The sequence below is a fragment of the Cyprinodon tularosa genome, unplaced genomic scaffold (genome assembly GCF_016077235.1).
Source record: "Cyprinodon tularosa strain WSP-4 unplaced genomic scaffold, ASM1607723v1 ctg161, whole genome shotgun sequence".
Classification (NCBI taxonomy): Eukaryota; Metazoa; Chordata; class Actinopteri; order Cyprinodontiformes; family Cyprinodontidae; genus Cyprinodon; species Cyprinodon tularosa.
The window spans coordinates 345,431-361,598 of record NW_024038449.1 but is presented as its reverse complement, the minus strand read 5'-3'; the positions used below and the strand labels follow the sequence as shown (position 1 = coordinate 361,598).

At 37.9% G+C, this 16,168-nt stretch overlaps 1 protein-coding gene across 2 annotated transcripts in view; it reads left to right on the top strand.

The window, feature by feature from the left end:
- afap1l2 (actin filament associated protein 1-like 2) overlaps positions 1–16,168 on the top strand; it is a 73,023-nt gene that overhangs the window by 55,511 nt on the left and 1,344 nt on the right. The window contains exons 5-18 of one of the 2 annotated variants that reach the window (XM_038280574.1): positions 4,615–4,726; positions 6,561–6,644; positions 7,036–7,247; positions 8,289–8,468; positions 8,567–8,653; positions 8,818–8,902; positions 8,988–9,092; positions 10,228–10,439; positions 11,958–12,103; positions 12,186–12,297; positions 12,402–12,653; positions 13,919–14,216; positions 14,951–15,124; positions 15,216–15,403. In XM_038280574.1, coding sequence (XP_038136502.1) covers positions 4,615–4,726; positions 6,561–6,644; positions 7,036–7,247; positions 8,289–8,468; positions 8,567–8,653; positions 8,818–8,902; positions 8,988–9,092; positions 10,228–10,439; positions 11,958–12,103; positions 12,186–12,297; positions 12,402–12,653; positions 13,919–14,216; positions 14,951–15,124; positions 15,216–15,403 — 2,247 coding nt within the window. The remainder of the gene's footprint in view (positions 1–4,614; positions 4,727–6,560; positions 6,645–7,035; positions 7,248–8,288; positions 8,469–8,566; positions 8,654–8,817; positions 8,903–8,987; positions 9,093–10,227; positions 10,440–11,957; positions 12,104–12,185; positions 12,298–12,401; positions 12,654–13,918; positions 14,217–14,950; positions 15,125–15,215; positions 15,404–16,168) is intronic. The other variant, XM_038280575.1, reaches the window with a different exon arrangement.

Here is a 16,168-nt window from a genome sequence, read left to right as displayed (position 1 = left end):
TGAAAGACAATACTCTCAAAAACTAGTTTTATTTTCATCATCTCTTTTGGGAAGTGACCTGAATTTAAAGGGCAAATGAATTAGAGCTGTAGAAATGCTTCTAAAACATTTTACAATGAGTTGTAAGTAGACACCTAAGAACAAGCCCCAGATATGCATTAGTGGGGAAAAAAGAAACGGTAATACTTTATAAAAACTCAATTAAAAAAAAAAATGTAATCTTCATTTACAGAAAATTTTATAAATCTGTTTAATCCAGTAATCACCCAGCTGTATATCTAATCTGCAGTTATCTTTGAGACATATTGCCCAGGTAGGACAGTTTGTTGAAAGTACAGCTATTTGTCTTACATTTTATGAATCATACCTCAATAAATTAGTTACAATTAGTTTAAAAAAAAGATTTGTATCTGGTTGGATGAGATAAATTCAAACTTGTGCAAAGCGCTGTGTCTGCATCATCATGGGGGAATCATTTTCTTCAACAGGTTCAGGATCGTTAGTGATAGATGAAGCTAAATACAGGGCAATATTGAAATAAAACTAAATAGAGGCAGGCAATTTTTACTAATATAGCCCATTTCAGTGGCAAGACGAGTCAAAGTAAGCTTCTCCAAGCGGGGTTCTTGTTCTGGTTATGCAGAGTAGATATGAGTTCTTTTGACTCATATCTAGAGGTCCGGGGGTTGATACACTTACAGCAAGTCTGTATTGTATTTAGGTGCTAAGATATTCAGTGCTTTAAAGACTAGAAAAACTAATTTGAAGTCTATTCTTTGAGATTCAGGGAGCCAGTTAATTGAGTTTGGAACTAGGGTGATGTGCTCCACTTTATTTCTGGTGAGGATGCAGGCAGCAGAATTCTGGATCAGCTGCAGCTGTATGATCCACTTTTTAGCCGGAACCTGTAACACAGTTGGAGAAATCAATTCTACTGAAGATGAATGCATGTATTAGTTTTTCAAGGTCATAAATGCTAAATGGCCTGTACTTATATAATGCTTTTTCAAGCCAGAGGATTTGACCAAAGAGCTGTTCACTACATTCAGTCATTCATTCACCTATTCACACACACACTCACACACTAATGGTGGCAAGCTACATCATAGCCACAGTTGCCCTGGGGCTCACTGACAGAAGAGAGGCTGCCGTACACTGGCGCCACCAGTCCCTCCGACTACTGCTGAGAAATTAGTCAGTCAGTCCTGGAGATGTTCTTTAGGTGATTGAAGGTCAACTTTGTTATTGTCTTTGTGAGCCTTTGAAGGTTCAGATCTGAGTCCATCATGACACCAAGGTTTCAAACCTGATTGGTGGTTTCTAGCTGTATTAAGTGAAGCTGTGTGCTGTATGTTGTTGATGTCTCATATGCATTTACCCAGTACTCAAATGGGTTCATAGTTACCCGATGACATCATAATATATAGCTGTGTGTCATCTGCACAGTCATGGTAACTAATGTTGTTTATAGTCTGAGTTAGGTGGAGCATGTAGATATTGAGTAAGAGGGGTCCTAGGATGGGCTCTTGGGGAACGCCAGATGGGATTTTTATGGTCTCTGATGTAAAGTTACCTACTGACATAAAAAAGTCCCTGTCCTTCAAGTAGGATGTAAAACAGTCAGCTACTGGACCAGAAAGGCCGACCTGGTTTTCCAGGAGAGACAGCAGGAGGAAAGGTTTTGTTGGTGTATGATTTAATCTGATGTTTTATAGTTTATTTGGTGAAATGGGTCGTTTTTCCATGATCAATTCTAGTTTGGGACATCTTTGGTACTGGACTTGATATGTAAGACAGACTACCACAATCAATCAATTAACTTTATGGTCAACTACAATTTACATTGCAATCGAGATTTCAGTTTCAGTTATTTCACACTTTATCCTTGTCAGGATACAGTTTAACATATAAAAAACCTCAGCACAAGAAAAGCACATGTAACACAAGACAGACATTTCAGCAGAGGGTCACATTGGAGGTGGAGTCACATGAAGCCATATCTAATCTCTCATTAAATTTGCTTATTTTATCACTAAAAAGTGAACAAATTACCAAATGTATTGTAGGGCCTGGTAGAGTGGAGTTCAGATGTTAAAGTTAGAGGAGGGTCTGATAACTTTCTGAATATGACAAATAAGACATGAGCACTGTCAGTTATTCTGATGATGATCTCAGAGAAGAAAGATGTTTTTGCATTTTCCAGTTGTGAGTTATATCTTTGATGTCTATCTTTATAGATGCTATATTGAACTTTGATTCCAGACTTTAGCCATGTGCATTCATTATTTTAGCCCTTCTTTTTTTACTTCTGGCTGTCCAAGCATCTCTATGGATAAATTTACTTCTAAGAAAAAACCTTTACTTCAAATTGGAGCAATTAAATCACTAATGTCTTAAACATTATAGTGAAATGTATCTACCAGCTCATCTGTACTTACAGAGCAAGTTTGAGGTAGAGGAGTAAATCTGGTTAAAGTTTCAGCATCACAGTCATTTTGAGTCATATCTTCAAAATAAAAGCAAAAAGGTCAGATAGGTTAACATCAGTTACAGACATTTTGGAAATGTTTATAAAATATTCAAGAACATGGGTCAGACTGAGCTCTTTACCTGGAGAGTCTCAAGAGTTTTTTTAAGTTTGGGATAAAAAAAGACAACTTGATATTGAAAGAGAGGTTCACCAAATAGTAGGAAAACTCATATAAACATTCAGTCAAAGCAAAAAGTGTCTCGTTTTTCCTACAGTAGGCTGACAGGAAAGGGGTTATGAGAGAGAGGGAGAGACATGCGGCAAAGGACCACAGGTCGGATTCAAACCCGGGACGGCCATGTCGAGGCCTCCGTACATGGGTTATGGACATTAACCACTGTGCCACCTGCACGCCCCAATAGATGAGCTTTGACTTGACCTAAAAGCTGATGTGCACTGATGTCCATTCAACCTGACTGAGCTTAAGTTAGAGAACAATGTTCATGTCTGGAGGTGCAAAATTGTAGAAACATGCCTATGTTAAGCCCCTGTCACACCTTGACGATTTAGCTATCGTGTGCCTGACGTCCCAGAATCTTCTAAACTGCTGGCATATACTGAACTTTTTTTTTCAGTTTTGGGCATATGCATAGAGTATTCATAATGAGTCCAGAACTTATGTCCAGTCTAACTTATCCATAACGCACGGCAGCGTAATGCCCATGAAACGTCAAAAGCCATTGTCCTGGGGGGGGCAGCAATATGCCTGGAAAGATGCAAAAAGATGTCTTTGATCGCCGTTAGCTGCCGTTTACCGCCGGCCAAAAAAGATAAAATATATGAATAAAAAATAAGGTTTGCAGTCACAGCAGATTCAGCGTCATGTCTGCTAGGAAGTTATTTTCCTGTCTCAGCCTTGCCGGATCCTCCATCTTTTGTGAAACGTCTGAAGGAGAACTGACGGTTTCCTCCTGTGAACCCATTTTATACAAAAACACTGCCAATACGCCACTATACGGTAGCTGTAAGTTAGAAACGCATCCAGGGGTCACGTCAGATACGTTCATATGTGTTGGAGATACATTTTTTATAAGTTATGCATAAGCTATGCACACTTTCATCATCGGTTTTGGATAAGCTTGATGCCACGACTTATGAGTAACTTACACTTACTGGATATCAATCATATTAGATAACTTACCTGTAACTTATGGCCCACATATAAGCATACGCTGAGAAATTTAAATACTTGCCATTTGTTGACATCTGCAAGTGTGCTTCAACGTGCTCATAACTTATACAAAACTGATCCATAACTTATGCAACGTTTGCCAGCGTTTTTCTCAGATTTTTGATATATCCGGCACACGCTGCTCTAAATGGTCAAGTTGTGACAGGGGCTTTATAATGTCATGTAATCTAGACGCTTCTAAGCAGTATGAAAACTTTTAAATTACATCACTGTTCAGCTTTTGATGTATTTGAATATTTTTGAATTAAAAAAGAAGGATCAGTTTGTTCAGATTCAAACCTCCATTAGAAAAGATTCCCCAAAAACTCCAATATTGCTCCTTGGTGAGGCGAAATAAAACAGTTTCATGTGATAACAGATGTCTGTGAAATGTGTTTGGGACTGAGTGGCTAATTTACTGTCTTTGGTTGGGTGCTTGGCATGGAGTAGACAGCTGGTCTGCCACACAGGAGATGACAAGAAAGACAGAAGTGAAGCCAGACTGCTGATTGATTTCAGGAAAACCCACTTGGTGCACACACACACACACACACACACACACACACACACACACACACACACACACACACACACACACACACACACACACACCATTTTCCTCTGTCTCTGTTCTCACAAACTCTTTCCTGAAGGCATCATTTTGCTTCCTAGTGCACTGGGTCAGACGAGGATTGGTTACAGGAGGAATTCCCTTATTACTCCCAAAGCTGCAGCTGGATTAAAAAGACATTCAAGCTGCAGGAATAAAAACATGAATAAAACATGAGGATGTTGCTTTTGCTTTACTTACCATTCATTTATAACTAAATTAAAGCATGATTACATTAAACAAATCAGAATCTAAAATGTTACAAACTAAAAAATGTTTCACCAGATTTCTCTGGTTTGTCAGGGTGTGGTGGGTCGGGAACCGTTCCCCTTGCCTCCAGTTCCAGCTCCAGCCTGTATAGAATCTACAGAGAGCTACTATGAGGAGGCTCAGCCCTATGAGGAAACAGTCAACGGTAAGAAACTACCTGAAACACTTCCTGTCTTTCTACAAAGCCTTTAAAAATTACACTGTAAGATTTAGTGATGTATATTGGCATATCTGTAGCTTGCAACGGAATGAAAAGTAATACATAAGAACCAATAGTAATACTGACTTAAATACTATTCATAGTTATATTGGCTTTACATTTTTTTTTACTTTACAATTTTTTTAACTGTCTTGTAACTTTCTACGTATTGTTTACATTGAAAAACAATTGAACCAAAAATAAGCCACTTTATTCTGAAAAGCAGAGGCATTTCCAGTATAATCACGGTATGATTCAAATCAACCTTATTTGATTGGATGTACAAACAGGAAATCACAACTGTAACACTAGCTGTGTATTATGGAGAAAACATTTGGTTTATGTCTTGAATATTAAAGAATAACTGTTGTTTGCCCTTAGAAAGGAGGAGGGTTTCCTAATTATTGTCCTCAGTGACCAGACTAACTGCAGATGGCATTTTAACAATTGATAATATTGGTGTTTTTTGCACATTATCCATTGAAATACTCAAGTTACCTGTTTACTTCCAGGGGCTGATTGGAAGAAGATTTCAACCTTAGAAATGGTCGGAAATGCAGTTAAATAAACTATTAATAGAGCTTTTTTTGTTTTGTTTTCCTAGTTACTTTCTAACTAAGCATCTGGTTAAGTGAGGAAAGTAACTCTTTTATTATTTAATAATTAATGTTGGAATTATCGATACCAAATACTTTACAATCGCTTTGACAAAAATGTTAAACTTTGCTGTCTCCTGACATATTGATCTTTAACAGGATCATTAACAGTTCATTTTAAGACAATAACTCCCCTCTTATGCTCTTTTGTTTTCAGCTAACTTATAGATTTTTTTATGTGTTTAGGTCTTCAAACTATGCAAATATGAAATAATGACCCTGTTATTAGTTGTTAACTTTTGTGTTTCCGTTTGCACAGACCTTAATGTTATGCATCTCTGGGTTTTCTCTTTAATTGGAGTCACAACCACTTGCAGAAAGACTCAATCTTAGTGCATCTGATCAGATCACACACTAGAGTTTCACTTATAATCATTTTATGAAGTCAGTCTCTACAGGTTTACAGTTGTGGTGGGATAGAAAACAACAGATTGCATCTTTTGGTTTTTCTGAAGATTTTATTTTCCTGAAGTACGATTTCTGGTAGCGATTCTCTAAAAGCAGAATTTTTCCTCTATCTTACTATTCTTGTCTCTGTGTAAAAATAGTGCAATTTCTCCTCCTGCTTTTTTCCAGTTTTAGTTGTTTTTATGTTTATTAATTACTTATTTAACTGTAGATGTGGGAAGGTTACAGACATTTCCCGACTTAGTCAGATTAGCATGGTCTCTGTAAAAGAAATATTGGCCTTTGTGTAGCATAGCTGAAAACAGGAAGTTAGAAATTATGAATTAAAAAAGGTATAAATTCCCAAATTCTTCAGCTTTATTTTTTGATAAAAGTTTTCAGGGTTGGTATTAAATTAGGATTATGTAGTCAATGTATTCAATATATAATGCTGTTGAACAGAAGGTTACTGATTTGTTCAAAAGCTGTTAATCAGATTTAGAAGTATACTGTATGTATGATTTCCATAAAAACATGAAACTGCATTTTATTACCATGAAAAAATTATCATGGCTGAACCAACAGTAGAAGTAAAATCTAATTCTGTTCAGTTGGAGATTGACCTTTGGATTTATTCACTCATGTACAATTTTCTGTATTTTTAATTATTGTATAATAATTAATATTCTATATTTTTTGCCTCTAAAATGTTCCATATTTCTTTTGATGCTGTGCAGATCTGGTGTGTTCTGGCCTCCTCTCTGAGCCCTGGATGAGAGTACACAGCTCAGACAGTGTGCTTTATGCTGTTATCACTGGGGGTAGATGGGACTCATGTACTCTGTGGCATGTGTGCACTTGTTTTGAATTTTTGTCACCCAAAACATGCACGGGAAACCAGCATGGTGAGAGCGTGGCATGTAAAGGAGCTGCTGCCATTAATCAGGCTTATGGGATTCCTGAATGTGCTGTTTGACTGTTTTCATAACCTGTTATTGGTCTTCCTGCCAACCATCCATCTGTTTTTAAAATTCACTCATCTTCTTAAGATTTGTGAGGAAATGCCTCATTCAAGAGGGTCAGAAGATCAAGCTCATTAACTCATTTAAACTCATCCAACTCATTCAGCTTGCTTAAGAATTTGCTCTCATATCACCCATCTTTCACCTGATGACATTTCTAATGTCTAAACAGTCATTTTTGTCTTCTTAGATGATGCAGACGCGGTTAGCAGCTCATATGAGTCCTACGATGAGGAGGAGGTGACCAGAGAGAAGTCGACATCAGCGCAGCACCAGTGGCCTTCAGCTGAGGCCTCCATCGAGCTGATGAAGGATGCCAGAATCTGTGCCTTCCTGTGGAGGAAAAAGTGGCTCGGCCAGTGGGCCAAACAGCTCTGTGTCATCAAAGACCATCGCCTTCTGGTGGGTTGAAAGGCTGCAGATGATTGGTGGAACATCAGCATCTGAGTTTTTTTTTTCTTTCCTCTCTGTGAACAGCATCAGTCTATCTGGTAGTAAAAATAAATAAAAATACTATTGTACTCAGAAAATGTTTAATGATTGCAGGTCCATTCTTGGTTGATACACACTGCAAAAGGGATCTAAAAATATGTAAAAATTTAATTAAGTGTATTTACCCTTAATTTGAGTAGGTACATAAGATGATTTGCCAATAGAATGAGTATTTTAAATATAAATTATCCTGTTTCCATTGGCAAAGTGTCTCACTTACCTACCCAGTTCAAGAACAAATGCATTTATTAAAAAAAAAAAATGACTTATTTAGATTTACTTCTTTGGATTGTGTTTCTTCAGGTTCTCAAATTAACAAACAGACAAGTTCTGTTAATTTTTTTTTTTCTACTTGGCTCTTTTTGGATTGTTTGGATTTCCATAACCTAAAATAAATAGTAAATAAGTCCGTTAAAAAAAATAAATCAGTATTTTTGAATGATTGAATGTATTTTCTTTATTAAAAATAATTTCTTTTCATGGTAAGGTTTACCAAAGGGTTTTGAAACCAAATAAAACCATTTTGACCTCCGTAGCTTCTGGACAGATGAGATCAAGGTAGGGTTTTTTGACCATAGTGCACATGAACTGGAACAACCTGTAATGCACGGTGGTGGAAGGATGATGATTTGGGAAGTTTATGCAGCTACAAAACCTGAGCCCATTTGCGGTTGGTGTTTCTCATGGACTTCATTCTTCTGCTGAAGGCCTGCCTGAGTCCTCAGTATAAAAACTAATAAATTAAATCAAAATCAGGATTTCAGTCGCTGACAAATCTGCAGTGTTCAAATGTTCTTCTCAGACCACAACATGACTGAAACGCAGCGAAGGGAACTTTAGAAAGCTGTGTACAGACACATTCCTGCAAACCTCAGTAACCTTCTCAGCTGTAGCATGTCAGCACTAAAGAGATGAAGTCATGTTGGTTTCTTTCTTTTTTTTTTCCCTTAGTGCTACAAAAGCTCCAAGGACCAGACGCCTCTGCTGGACGTGAGTCTGTTAGGCTGCACTGTTATTTACAAAGAAAAGCAGCCCAAGAAAAAAGAACACAAGCTGAAGATCATCCCAGTAGGAGGCGAGGCCATTGTGTTGGGCCTGCAGAGCAAAGAACAGACTGAGCAGTGGCTAAAGGTGACCAGTTTTGTGTTTCCTTTTGATTTTTGATAAATTTTCCAATAGTTTTGATAGTGGGGGAAAAAAAACAACATGCATATTTTAACACACATTAGGTTATTCAAGAAATAAGTCCCAAGCCAGCTGAAAGCTGTGACCCTCAACATCCTGGGTCAGACTCCCCGAGGCTTATTTGCACTAAGGTATGCTTCTGTGAATATTTGATTACATGTAATGTGAGCAGACATAATATGAAGGACAGCTCTAGGGTGTAAGATAAACCGGTGGGTTCATAAATACCTGTTTTTATTCTCTAACTTGGGAAAAAAAGGCTTTTAAAATGCATTAATTTTATACAAATATTCAGGGAGATCTGAACGAGAGACACTCGCTGGCTTCAGAGAGCGGCAGCAGCACAGACAGCCACAATGAAATCACAGAAAACAAAGATGGTGAGTGCGATCCTTTGAATTTACAACAGTTGGACACTTTTAGCAATGATTCAAGAAGTACTTTTTCCTCTCTTGGTTTATACAGTGAAGAAAAAATATGGCCCTGGTTTAATGTTCAGCAATCTGATGAACATCGGGAAGAAAAAACCATCCGCACTTGAGAGCCCTGAGAAAAGCATCGACACGTCAGGTAAACAAAGATCGCTTGATAAATAAAGGGGGTGGTTTTCTACTTTAACTTTTAACTTTAACCATGCATTCTGCTTTACACCAAACTCAACTTCTTTGAAAGAAGTTTTCTACATTATTAATATATATTACAGTCAACCTGCACAGGCATAGTCTAAATTAAACGTATTGTTCCGACTGATGTGGTTTCCTGTTAAGATGTTGTGCTAATAATTCCATGTATATTTAGATATGATATGACTTCTTGAGGATTTTGCAGGTTCTGAGCAAAATCCTCAAGAAGTCATAACCTGTTAATCGGTTATATAAGAAAACTACCGACGGAATAGTTTTCCTGTTTCCGTATAAGATTTAATGAAGAGGTTTAGTAGGCGTTCCCTCTCGGATGTAGGTACAGGGTTGTGCATGTGCATGTTGAGAAAGCAGGTCTTTTAAAACAATTCAAGAAAATCCTCCACTATACTTTTAATGTAATATGACTTGCATACCGGGGGCAAGAAAAAGAAAAAAAAATTAAATTAAATACCAGCTAAGGACAGACCACTCCTGCAACACAAATTATCTAATTGCTGTACAAAGGGGGAAAAAGAAAGCTAAAACAGCAACAGTAAACTAGGCCTAATATTAATTCATTATGATAAAGACACAATTGAAAACTAAACACATTCTCTCTTAAAATTCAGTTTGTTTTTTGCTTTTGTAAATTCTTATTACAATTTCAGGTTGTTTTTAATTCTTTCTGCAATGCAAGGTTTTTATTTTTATTGTAGTTAACAATCATTTTTGTTTCATTCTAGTTTTCACGACTTTGTTAGTTTTGATTAGCAATAATGACCTCAATTCATTTTTTTTGGTATTTTCCAAGCATACAGCCTTATATTTTCTCTTAGACATTTAAAGGTAGCTTTAAAAATAATGATTTTGCAAACCACTCCTCTTTCTAACACATGCAAATAGAAAAAGCTTTAGTAGTTGAGGCATTTCTACAGCTCTTGGAAATACTTTTACTTTGAAAAATCAAATTTAAAAGCCCATTTCTGGCTCTTTACGAAGCAGCTATTACCCGAGGTTCTAAGAACTAAGTTTTTTTAAACAGATGTCTTCTGATTAAGGTTTTCTCTTTGATCTTCTTCCAGGTTACCTGAATGTACTGGTGAACAGCCAGTGGCGGACCTGCTGGTGTCTCATAAAGAATGGCCAGCTGTGGTTTTACCAAGACAAGGGAAAGAACAAAGTGAGCCAGCCAGCGGTGACCCTGGAGGGCTGCAGCGTCTCGCCCGACCCCAGCCCCGATCATCTCTACTCCTTCCGCATCGACTTGGACGGCACGCAGATTGCAACCTTAGAGGTAGATAAATACTGAATGTATTCTTTCTAACAGGAGACGCTTGAGTCTTTTTGCAGAGTGTCATTTTTATCGTGACCACAGCGCAGCGGGTTTCAGCTGCTGAGCCGTGCTGTATCTTCTATGTGCTGATTTAGCAAAGGTTGTCGAAAAAAGATCTTGATATGTGATCAGATGTGGTGTGTTTTCTTTCTCTTGCTTATTTTCTCATGCGCACTGACTTTCCTAAATTTGATCTGATAAACAAGAACGGTCTAACACAGGCCCTAGCAGAGTTTCCGCTGACATCTGACTTTGTGGATGTCAGAGCTGGATGCCCGTGAGGGTGGTCCTGTGTGTTGGAGAGTGTGTGTATGGATGGATGTGAGGGTGTGGTTGTGCTGGGATTACAGAGGCTACAGCTACACCCACTTTCATTAGTCCTTCAGTACCACCCCAGCTGCACATTTGGTCATAGGCTTTGGAATTTATTTATTTTTTTTAAGTCTTGAGGCCCTCCTTTTTCTTTTTCCAAAGCCATCAATGGTTTTTTGAGATGCTAAGATGGTTGCATACTCAAATCTGCTGCTTTCATTTTATACATTTCAAACAAGAGGGTCACAAAAGTCTCCAAGTAGCAGTTTTGGCCTTAATCTGCTTAATCTCTGTTAAAACTTACAGTCATCACAAACCGGAAAGATGAATTGAAGATTTTGTTTGCTAAATCTACACAAAGAAACAACTTTTTTAAGGTTTTTTAATAGAAATCTGAAAAGTACAACATATAGTTCCTCCTCACCAACCCCTGAGGCTGACTTTAAAGAATGATTTTAACTGCAGTTACAGACTGCTACAACACCCTTTGATCTGAATAGCATCTATGAACACCAGTGTACAACAAATGACACAGTTGATCTGTTTGGTTTATGTTTAGGATTTAACTAGGCCATTCTGCACCATCCTTTGAGCAGAACCATTGACTTCCTGTATGTTAAGGGTCATCCTGCTGAGAGGTGAACATCAGAGTTAGTTTAAATCTTTTGCAGCATTTTCAGTATGAAAAGTTTCTCTGTCTCTGATGAAGTAAAAAGTTTTTAAACCATAAAAGCTGCCGCCATCATCGCCACTGTGGTTTGCTCACCTTAGCTTCATACTTCAAATAGATCTTTGAAGTCAAAAGCAACATTTTGCTTTAATCTGACAGAGCTTAAACCTTTAGACTTTGTTTAGGTTCCAACCCTACTTTAGATTTCCCCCTAACATTGGAATTCGTTTGCTGGTATAAGGTTTAAAGGGTTGAATACAGTTAGTCTACCACATTGAATGCATGAATTACATTGAAGTTTGAAGCTGTTATGCTAGTTGAAGGGTAAGGAATCATCAGTAGCAAACAGTTCTTGACTCAAACATTGTTGTAGCAATCGTTTCATTAGCCAAAGCAACGGATGGCATGCAACTTAAATCCATGCGGCTTTAGACCCAGGATGTTGCAAGTGTTTGTTTTGTATTGAGTGCACATTCCTCCTCCTGCCCTTCTCTTAGGCAAAAACATCAGCAGATATGGGTCACTGGTTGGGCCTCCTGCTGTCACAGACGGGAACCAAAACGGACCCGGAGGACCTGACGTATGACTATGTTAACTCTGAAAGGGTCTCCAGCATCGTCAGCGCTGCAAAGACTTCCTTCTAGTAAGTTAACCTTGATTGACCTGAAAGGTTTTATATTACTATGCAGCATTTAGGTGAGATCTATGCATGTGTTTCTCTGTAGCTTGATGCAAAGGAGATATTCAGAGTCAAATACCTACATAGACACTCTTCCTTCCATTCCTCAAAACTCTGATGAGCTGTACGACGATGTTGCATCAATAGCTGATCCTGAGGTAGGCATGGAAATTAATAAACCCTGATGGGTTATGCAACTTTCAGTTTCACTTTTTAATCTGGCTGCTTTCCATTACTAACATCCGACATTCATGTGATGCAGGATGCAGAGGAGAACGCCCTGCCAAACTGCGAGGAGGAAAACAATCACAATGAAACTAAGCAGGACAATACCAAAGAGGAGAGAGATGCCGAGCAGGAGTCCGACAACAGAATTTACCTCGACCTGGTTCCAATGCGCTCCTTCCTCCATACAGCCTCAGGGAATAAAGCTTCTCCTCCTTGCAAGGAAGCTTCCAGAGTTTGTCCAACCCCAGGAGAGGGCCAGAGGGATTCCTTTAGCCAAGTTACAGAGGTAGGAAATCTAAGAATAGTCACAGCTCTCACCGGCCCAAAGTCTAAAGGTCACAAACAGTAGATGTGCAAAGAAAATGGAGTTTAAGTAAATAAAAAATATCAGAAAAGTTTTAACATCTAATGAAAAAAATCCTTAGCAAACCGGGAAATAAGTAAAAACGTCTTTAGCCTTAATTTGAGGTAGATAATTCTACCCTAAAAGCAAGATAAATTAGATATTATGCACTTGAAATAAGAGACTTGTTTCATTGGGAAGGTGTCTCACTTCCCTCCTCATTTCAAGAAAATGCAGTTATTTTAAGAAAAATCGACTTACTTAGATTTCAGTTAGTTTGATTTAATTTTTTTCCTTGTTGTCATTTTTATTTTTTATGAGAATGAGCCTGAAAACCAAAAGTGTGATTATTAGACTTGGTCTGACAAATAATGTTCTAGGATAGCGGCCCTCAGGAACTGGAATTGCCTGCGTTTGTTCCAGATACTTTAGGAAATACCAGTAACTTATTGTCTGCCTCTAATTTAAACATCTAAATTAACATGGAACAGTAATATCCCTTAAACAGCTGTCATTCAGAGCTTTACAGGTTAGAAAAAGGGTTTTAAGTTTAAGACCATTGTAGAAAACCTAAAACAGATGAAATATGATTTTTACTTTTATCTTTTGTTTTGTGTTGATTTTTATTTACTTATTTTGATTTTCTGATTGTAGAGTAAATCTAGCCTATAAATTAGAAAGAATTGGACTGTTTTGGACTGAGTCACTCTGGGAGGAGATCTTTCCGTTTAAATTATTTTGCACAGGCAAAAGAAATGGACGCTCTAAAGGCCTGATTAATTTGGGGTTTAGAAATAAGGTAAAGATGAAGCCGAAGTTCTTGATATTAGTATTGAAGGTAATTTTATTCCATCCAGATTAAATAAGTGGGCAGTTTGTTCGATGCAGACGGCAAGTAAAAAATTACAAGCTTATCTAAATCAGGTCAGGGACTTTACCTGAGCTAAATGCAAATAGATGCTGAAGGCAATTAATTCCAAGTATCCTGGACTTTTTTAAGCGCTATGATTGCTTGTAGTCTAAAAAACAGAGTGATTGAATGATTCTTTGTGTTTAATGGATAAATGCGGCAGAGAATTATCGGCGCAACAATGGAAATGTATTCAATGATAAGTCATTTTAATATGCATTGGTTTAGACAGCTGGAAAAACAAACAAAAAATATATATAAAGCCAAAAAAATTTACAGAAAATGTTTCAATTTTCAGGTCCCTTCAATAAACCGAACTGATCCAGACTCCACCGTGGTAACAAATGGACCAAATTCAGCGTTACCCAGCAAACCAAATCAGCAGCGATCATTTAGTCCCACTTCCATAGTGGCACAAACTCAACCCACCAAGACTTCATCACCAGGTCAGGACATCTCCAAGAGGAACAGCCTGGGGGTCCCACGAGCCTACAGCCCGCCTGCAGCACAGACACAGAAGGGGGGAACAACACATACCACAGCATCCTGGATCCCCAACAGCCCACAGCTGGGACGACCAAAGGCACACACCATAGGTGAGGAAAAGTGACCCTGACCTCAGGTTTTAGAGACAGACCCTCCAGAAACAGACATGCTCGCCTTGTGCCACTGGCTCCCTCTAGTGGGAACATGCAGCCACTACAGCCGCATCCTCTAGTTTTAATAAACCAAAGACTTAATTGGTTTATTTAAATGGTTCTAAAAGCTGATATAATTTAACAGCCCCCCGCCTCCAAAAATAAATAAAAAATAAAAAAATAAGCATGTAGAGTTTTCCATTATATTATTAATAAACAAGTGGAAAGTCTTGGAATATTACAGGCAGTATGATCATTTGGGATAAAAAGTAGAAATAACTTTAAACTTAGGAAAAAAAATTAAATTTTTACAACAAAGTTGGTAACACTAAAGACCTACAGATTAACTTAATTCTACACACTTTACTGTATCCTGTATGACAGCATTATTTCGAAGAAACGGGGAAAGAAAAGATGGAGAGGTACAGCTTTTTTATCATTTATCTTTACATATAATGGTCAATGGTCATTTACAATGGTCATTTTATAAAAGTATGGATTGTTTACTGATGTAAACCCGCTCAATGAAAACATTTAAGTTTATATAATTTGAGAACTGGCAATGGTTGCACCTGCCCAGAAAACTGTAAAAGACTGTGAAACATTTCCAAAGAAGCAGGATAACATCTGCCAGGCTTTCCATGTCCTTCTAGTAGTGAAATACACATCAAATCCTGTCACTTTATTCTCAGGGAGCTCCAGTGGCTTTGAGATCAAGCTTGGCAAAAACCGCACTGAGGCAGATCTGCGGCGCTACATTGATGAACGCGATCGTCTGGAGAAGGAGAGGGAGGAGGTGAGGAGCAGCCTGGCCAACCTGAAGAAGGAAAAGAGAGAAATAAAAGAGGAGCTCAGCACCTGTCAGGGTAATGTCTGCCTGCTGCTTTAGTATTCTGACATCTCACGGTTAGGTTTTAAAGGCAAGAACGAAAGCTTTGACCATTTGTTTTTTTTTAGATCCTAAGCTGCAGGCTTCGCTGGAGGCGTGTTTGAAGGAGAAGGAAGAAGCGTGTCGGGAGGCGGAGCAGCACAGGGTGGAGGTGGAGCTTCAACTGGTAGAAGTAAAGGAAAGTCTGAAGAAAGTGGAATCAGGGCCTTTCACACTGGGAACCACACTGGACAGCAGCCTCCAGGACTCCGCAACGGTTAGTTTGGTCTCACCCTATATCACCTTATACAGTAGCAGCCATTCAAAATGGCCCTTCCCAGTCGAACGCCAGTCGAGTGGCAGCCAACTTCCAGCCACTGGAGTGACCCCCTTGCTTCTCCTGGGCATGCATATTTTCTTACTTTGACTTTACCCTTTCACAGAATTACAGGGTCTGACCAGGAGATGGTGCTTCTCTTTAGATCTTAATGTTCACAAATCATGACAGAAAGAATATTGTATTACAAAGATTGATGTTTAAAAAAGGAATTGTAGGGGAACAGCCAAGGACACATCAGGGAAAGTGGGGAAATTTTGAATGGCTACTATTGTATCTACATTCTTACTAGTACTTTTATATATATTTATATATATATATATATATATATATATATATATATATATATATATATATATCTCACTAAATACATATGGGAGAGGGGGGTTATAGTTCTGTTCTCATGATTTACATTAAAAGATCAATAGAGCTGCTAATTTATTGCTCTTCTTGTCCTGATACATTGGAAATAATCGAAATCTAGATAAGTAATTTTTTCTTAAAATAAGTGCATTTGTTCTTGGATTAAGGAGGTAAAAGAGCCATTTTGCAAATGGAACAAGACAATTTACACTTAAAATAAGAAAACACGATTGCATTGTCTTATCTAATTATCTTATTTTAAGAGTAAAAATATCTATTCCATTGGCAAAATATCTCATTTACCTACTCAAGTTAAGGGTAAATACACTTAATTTAAGACAC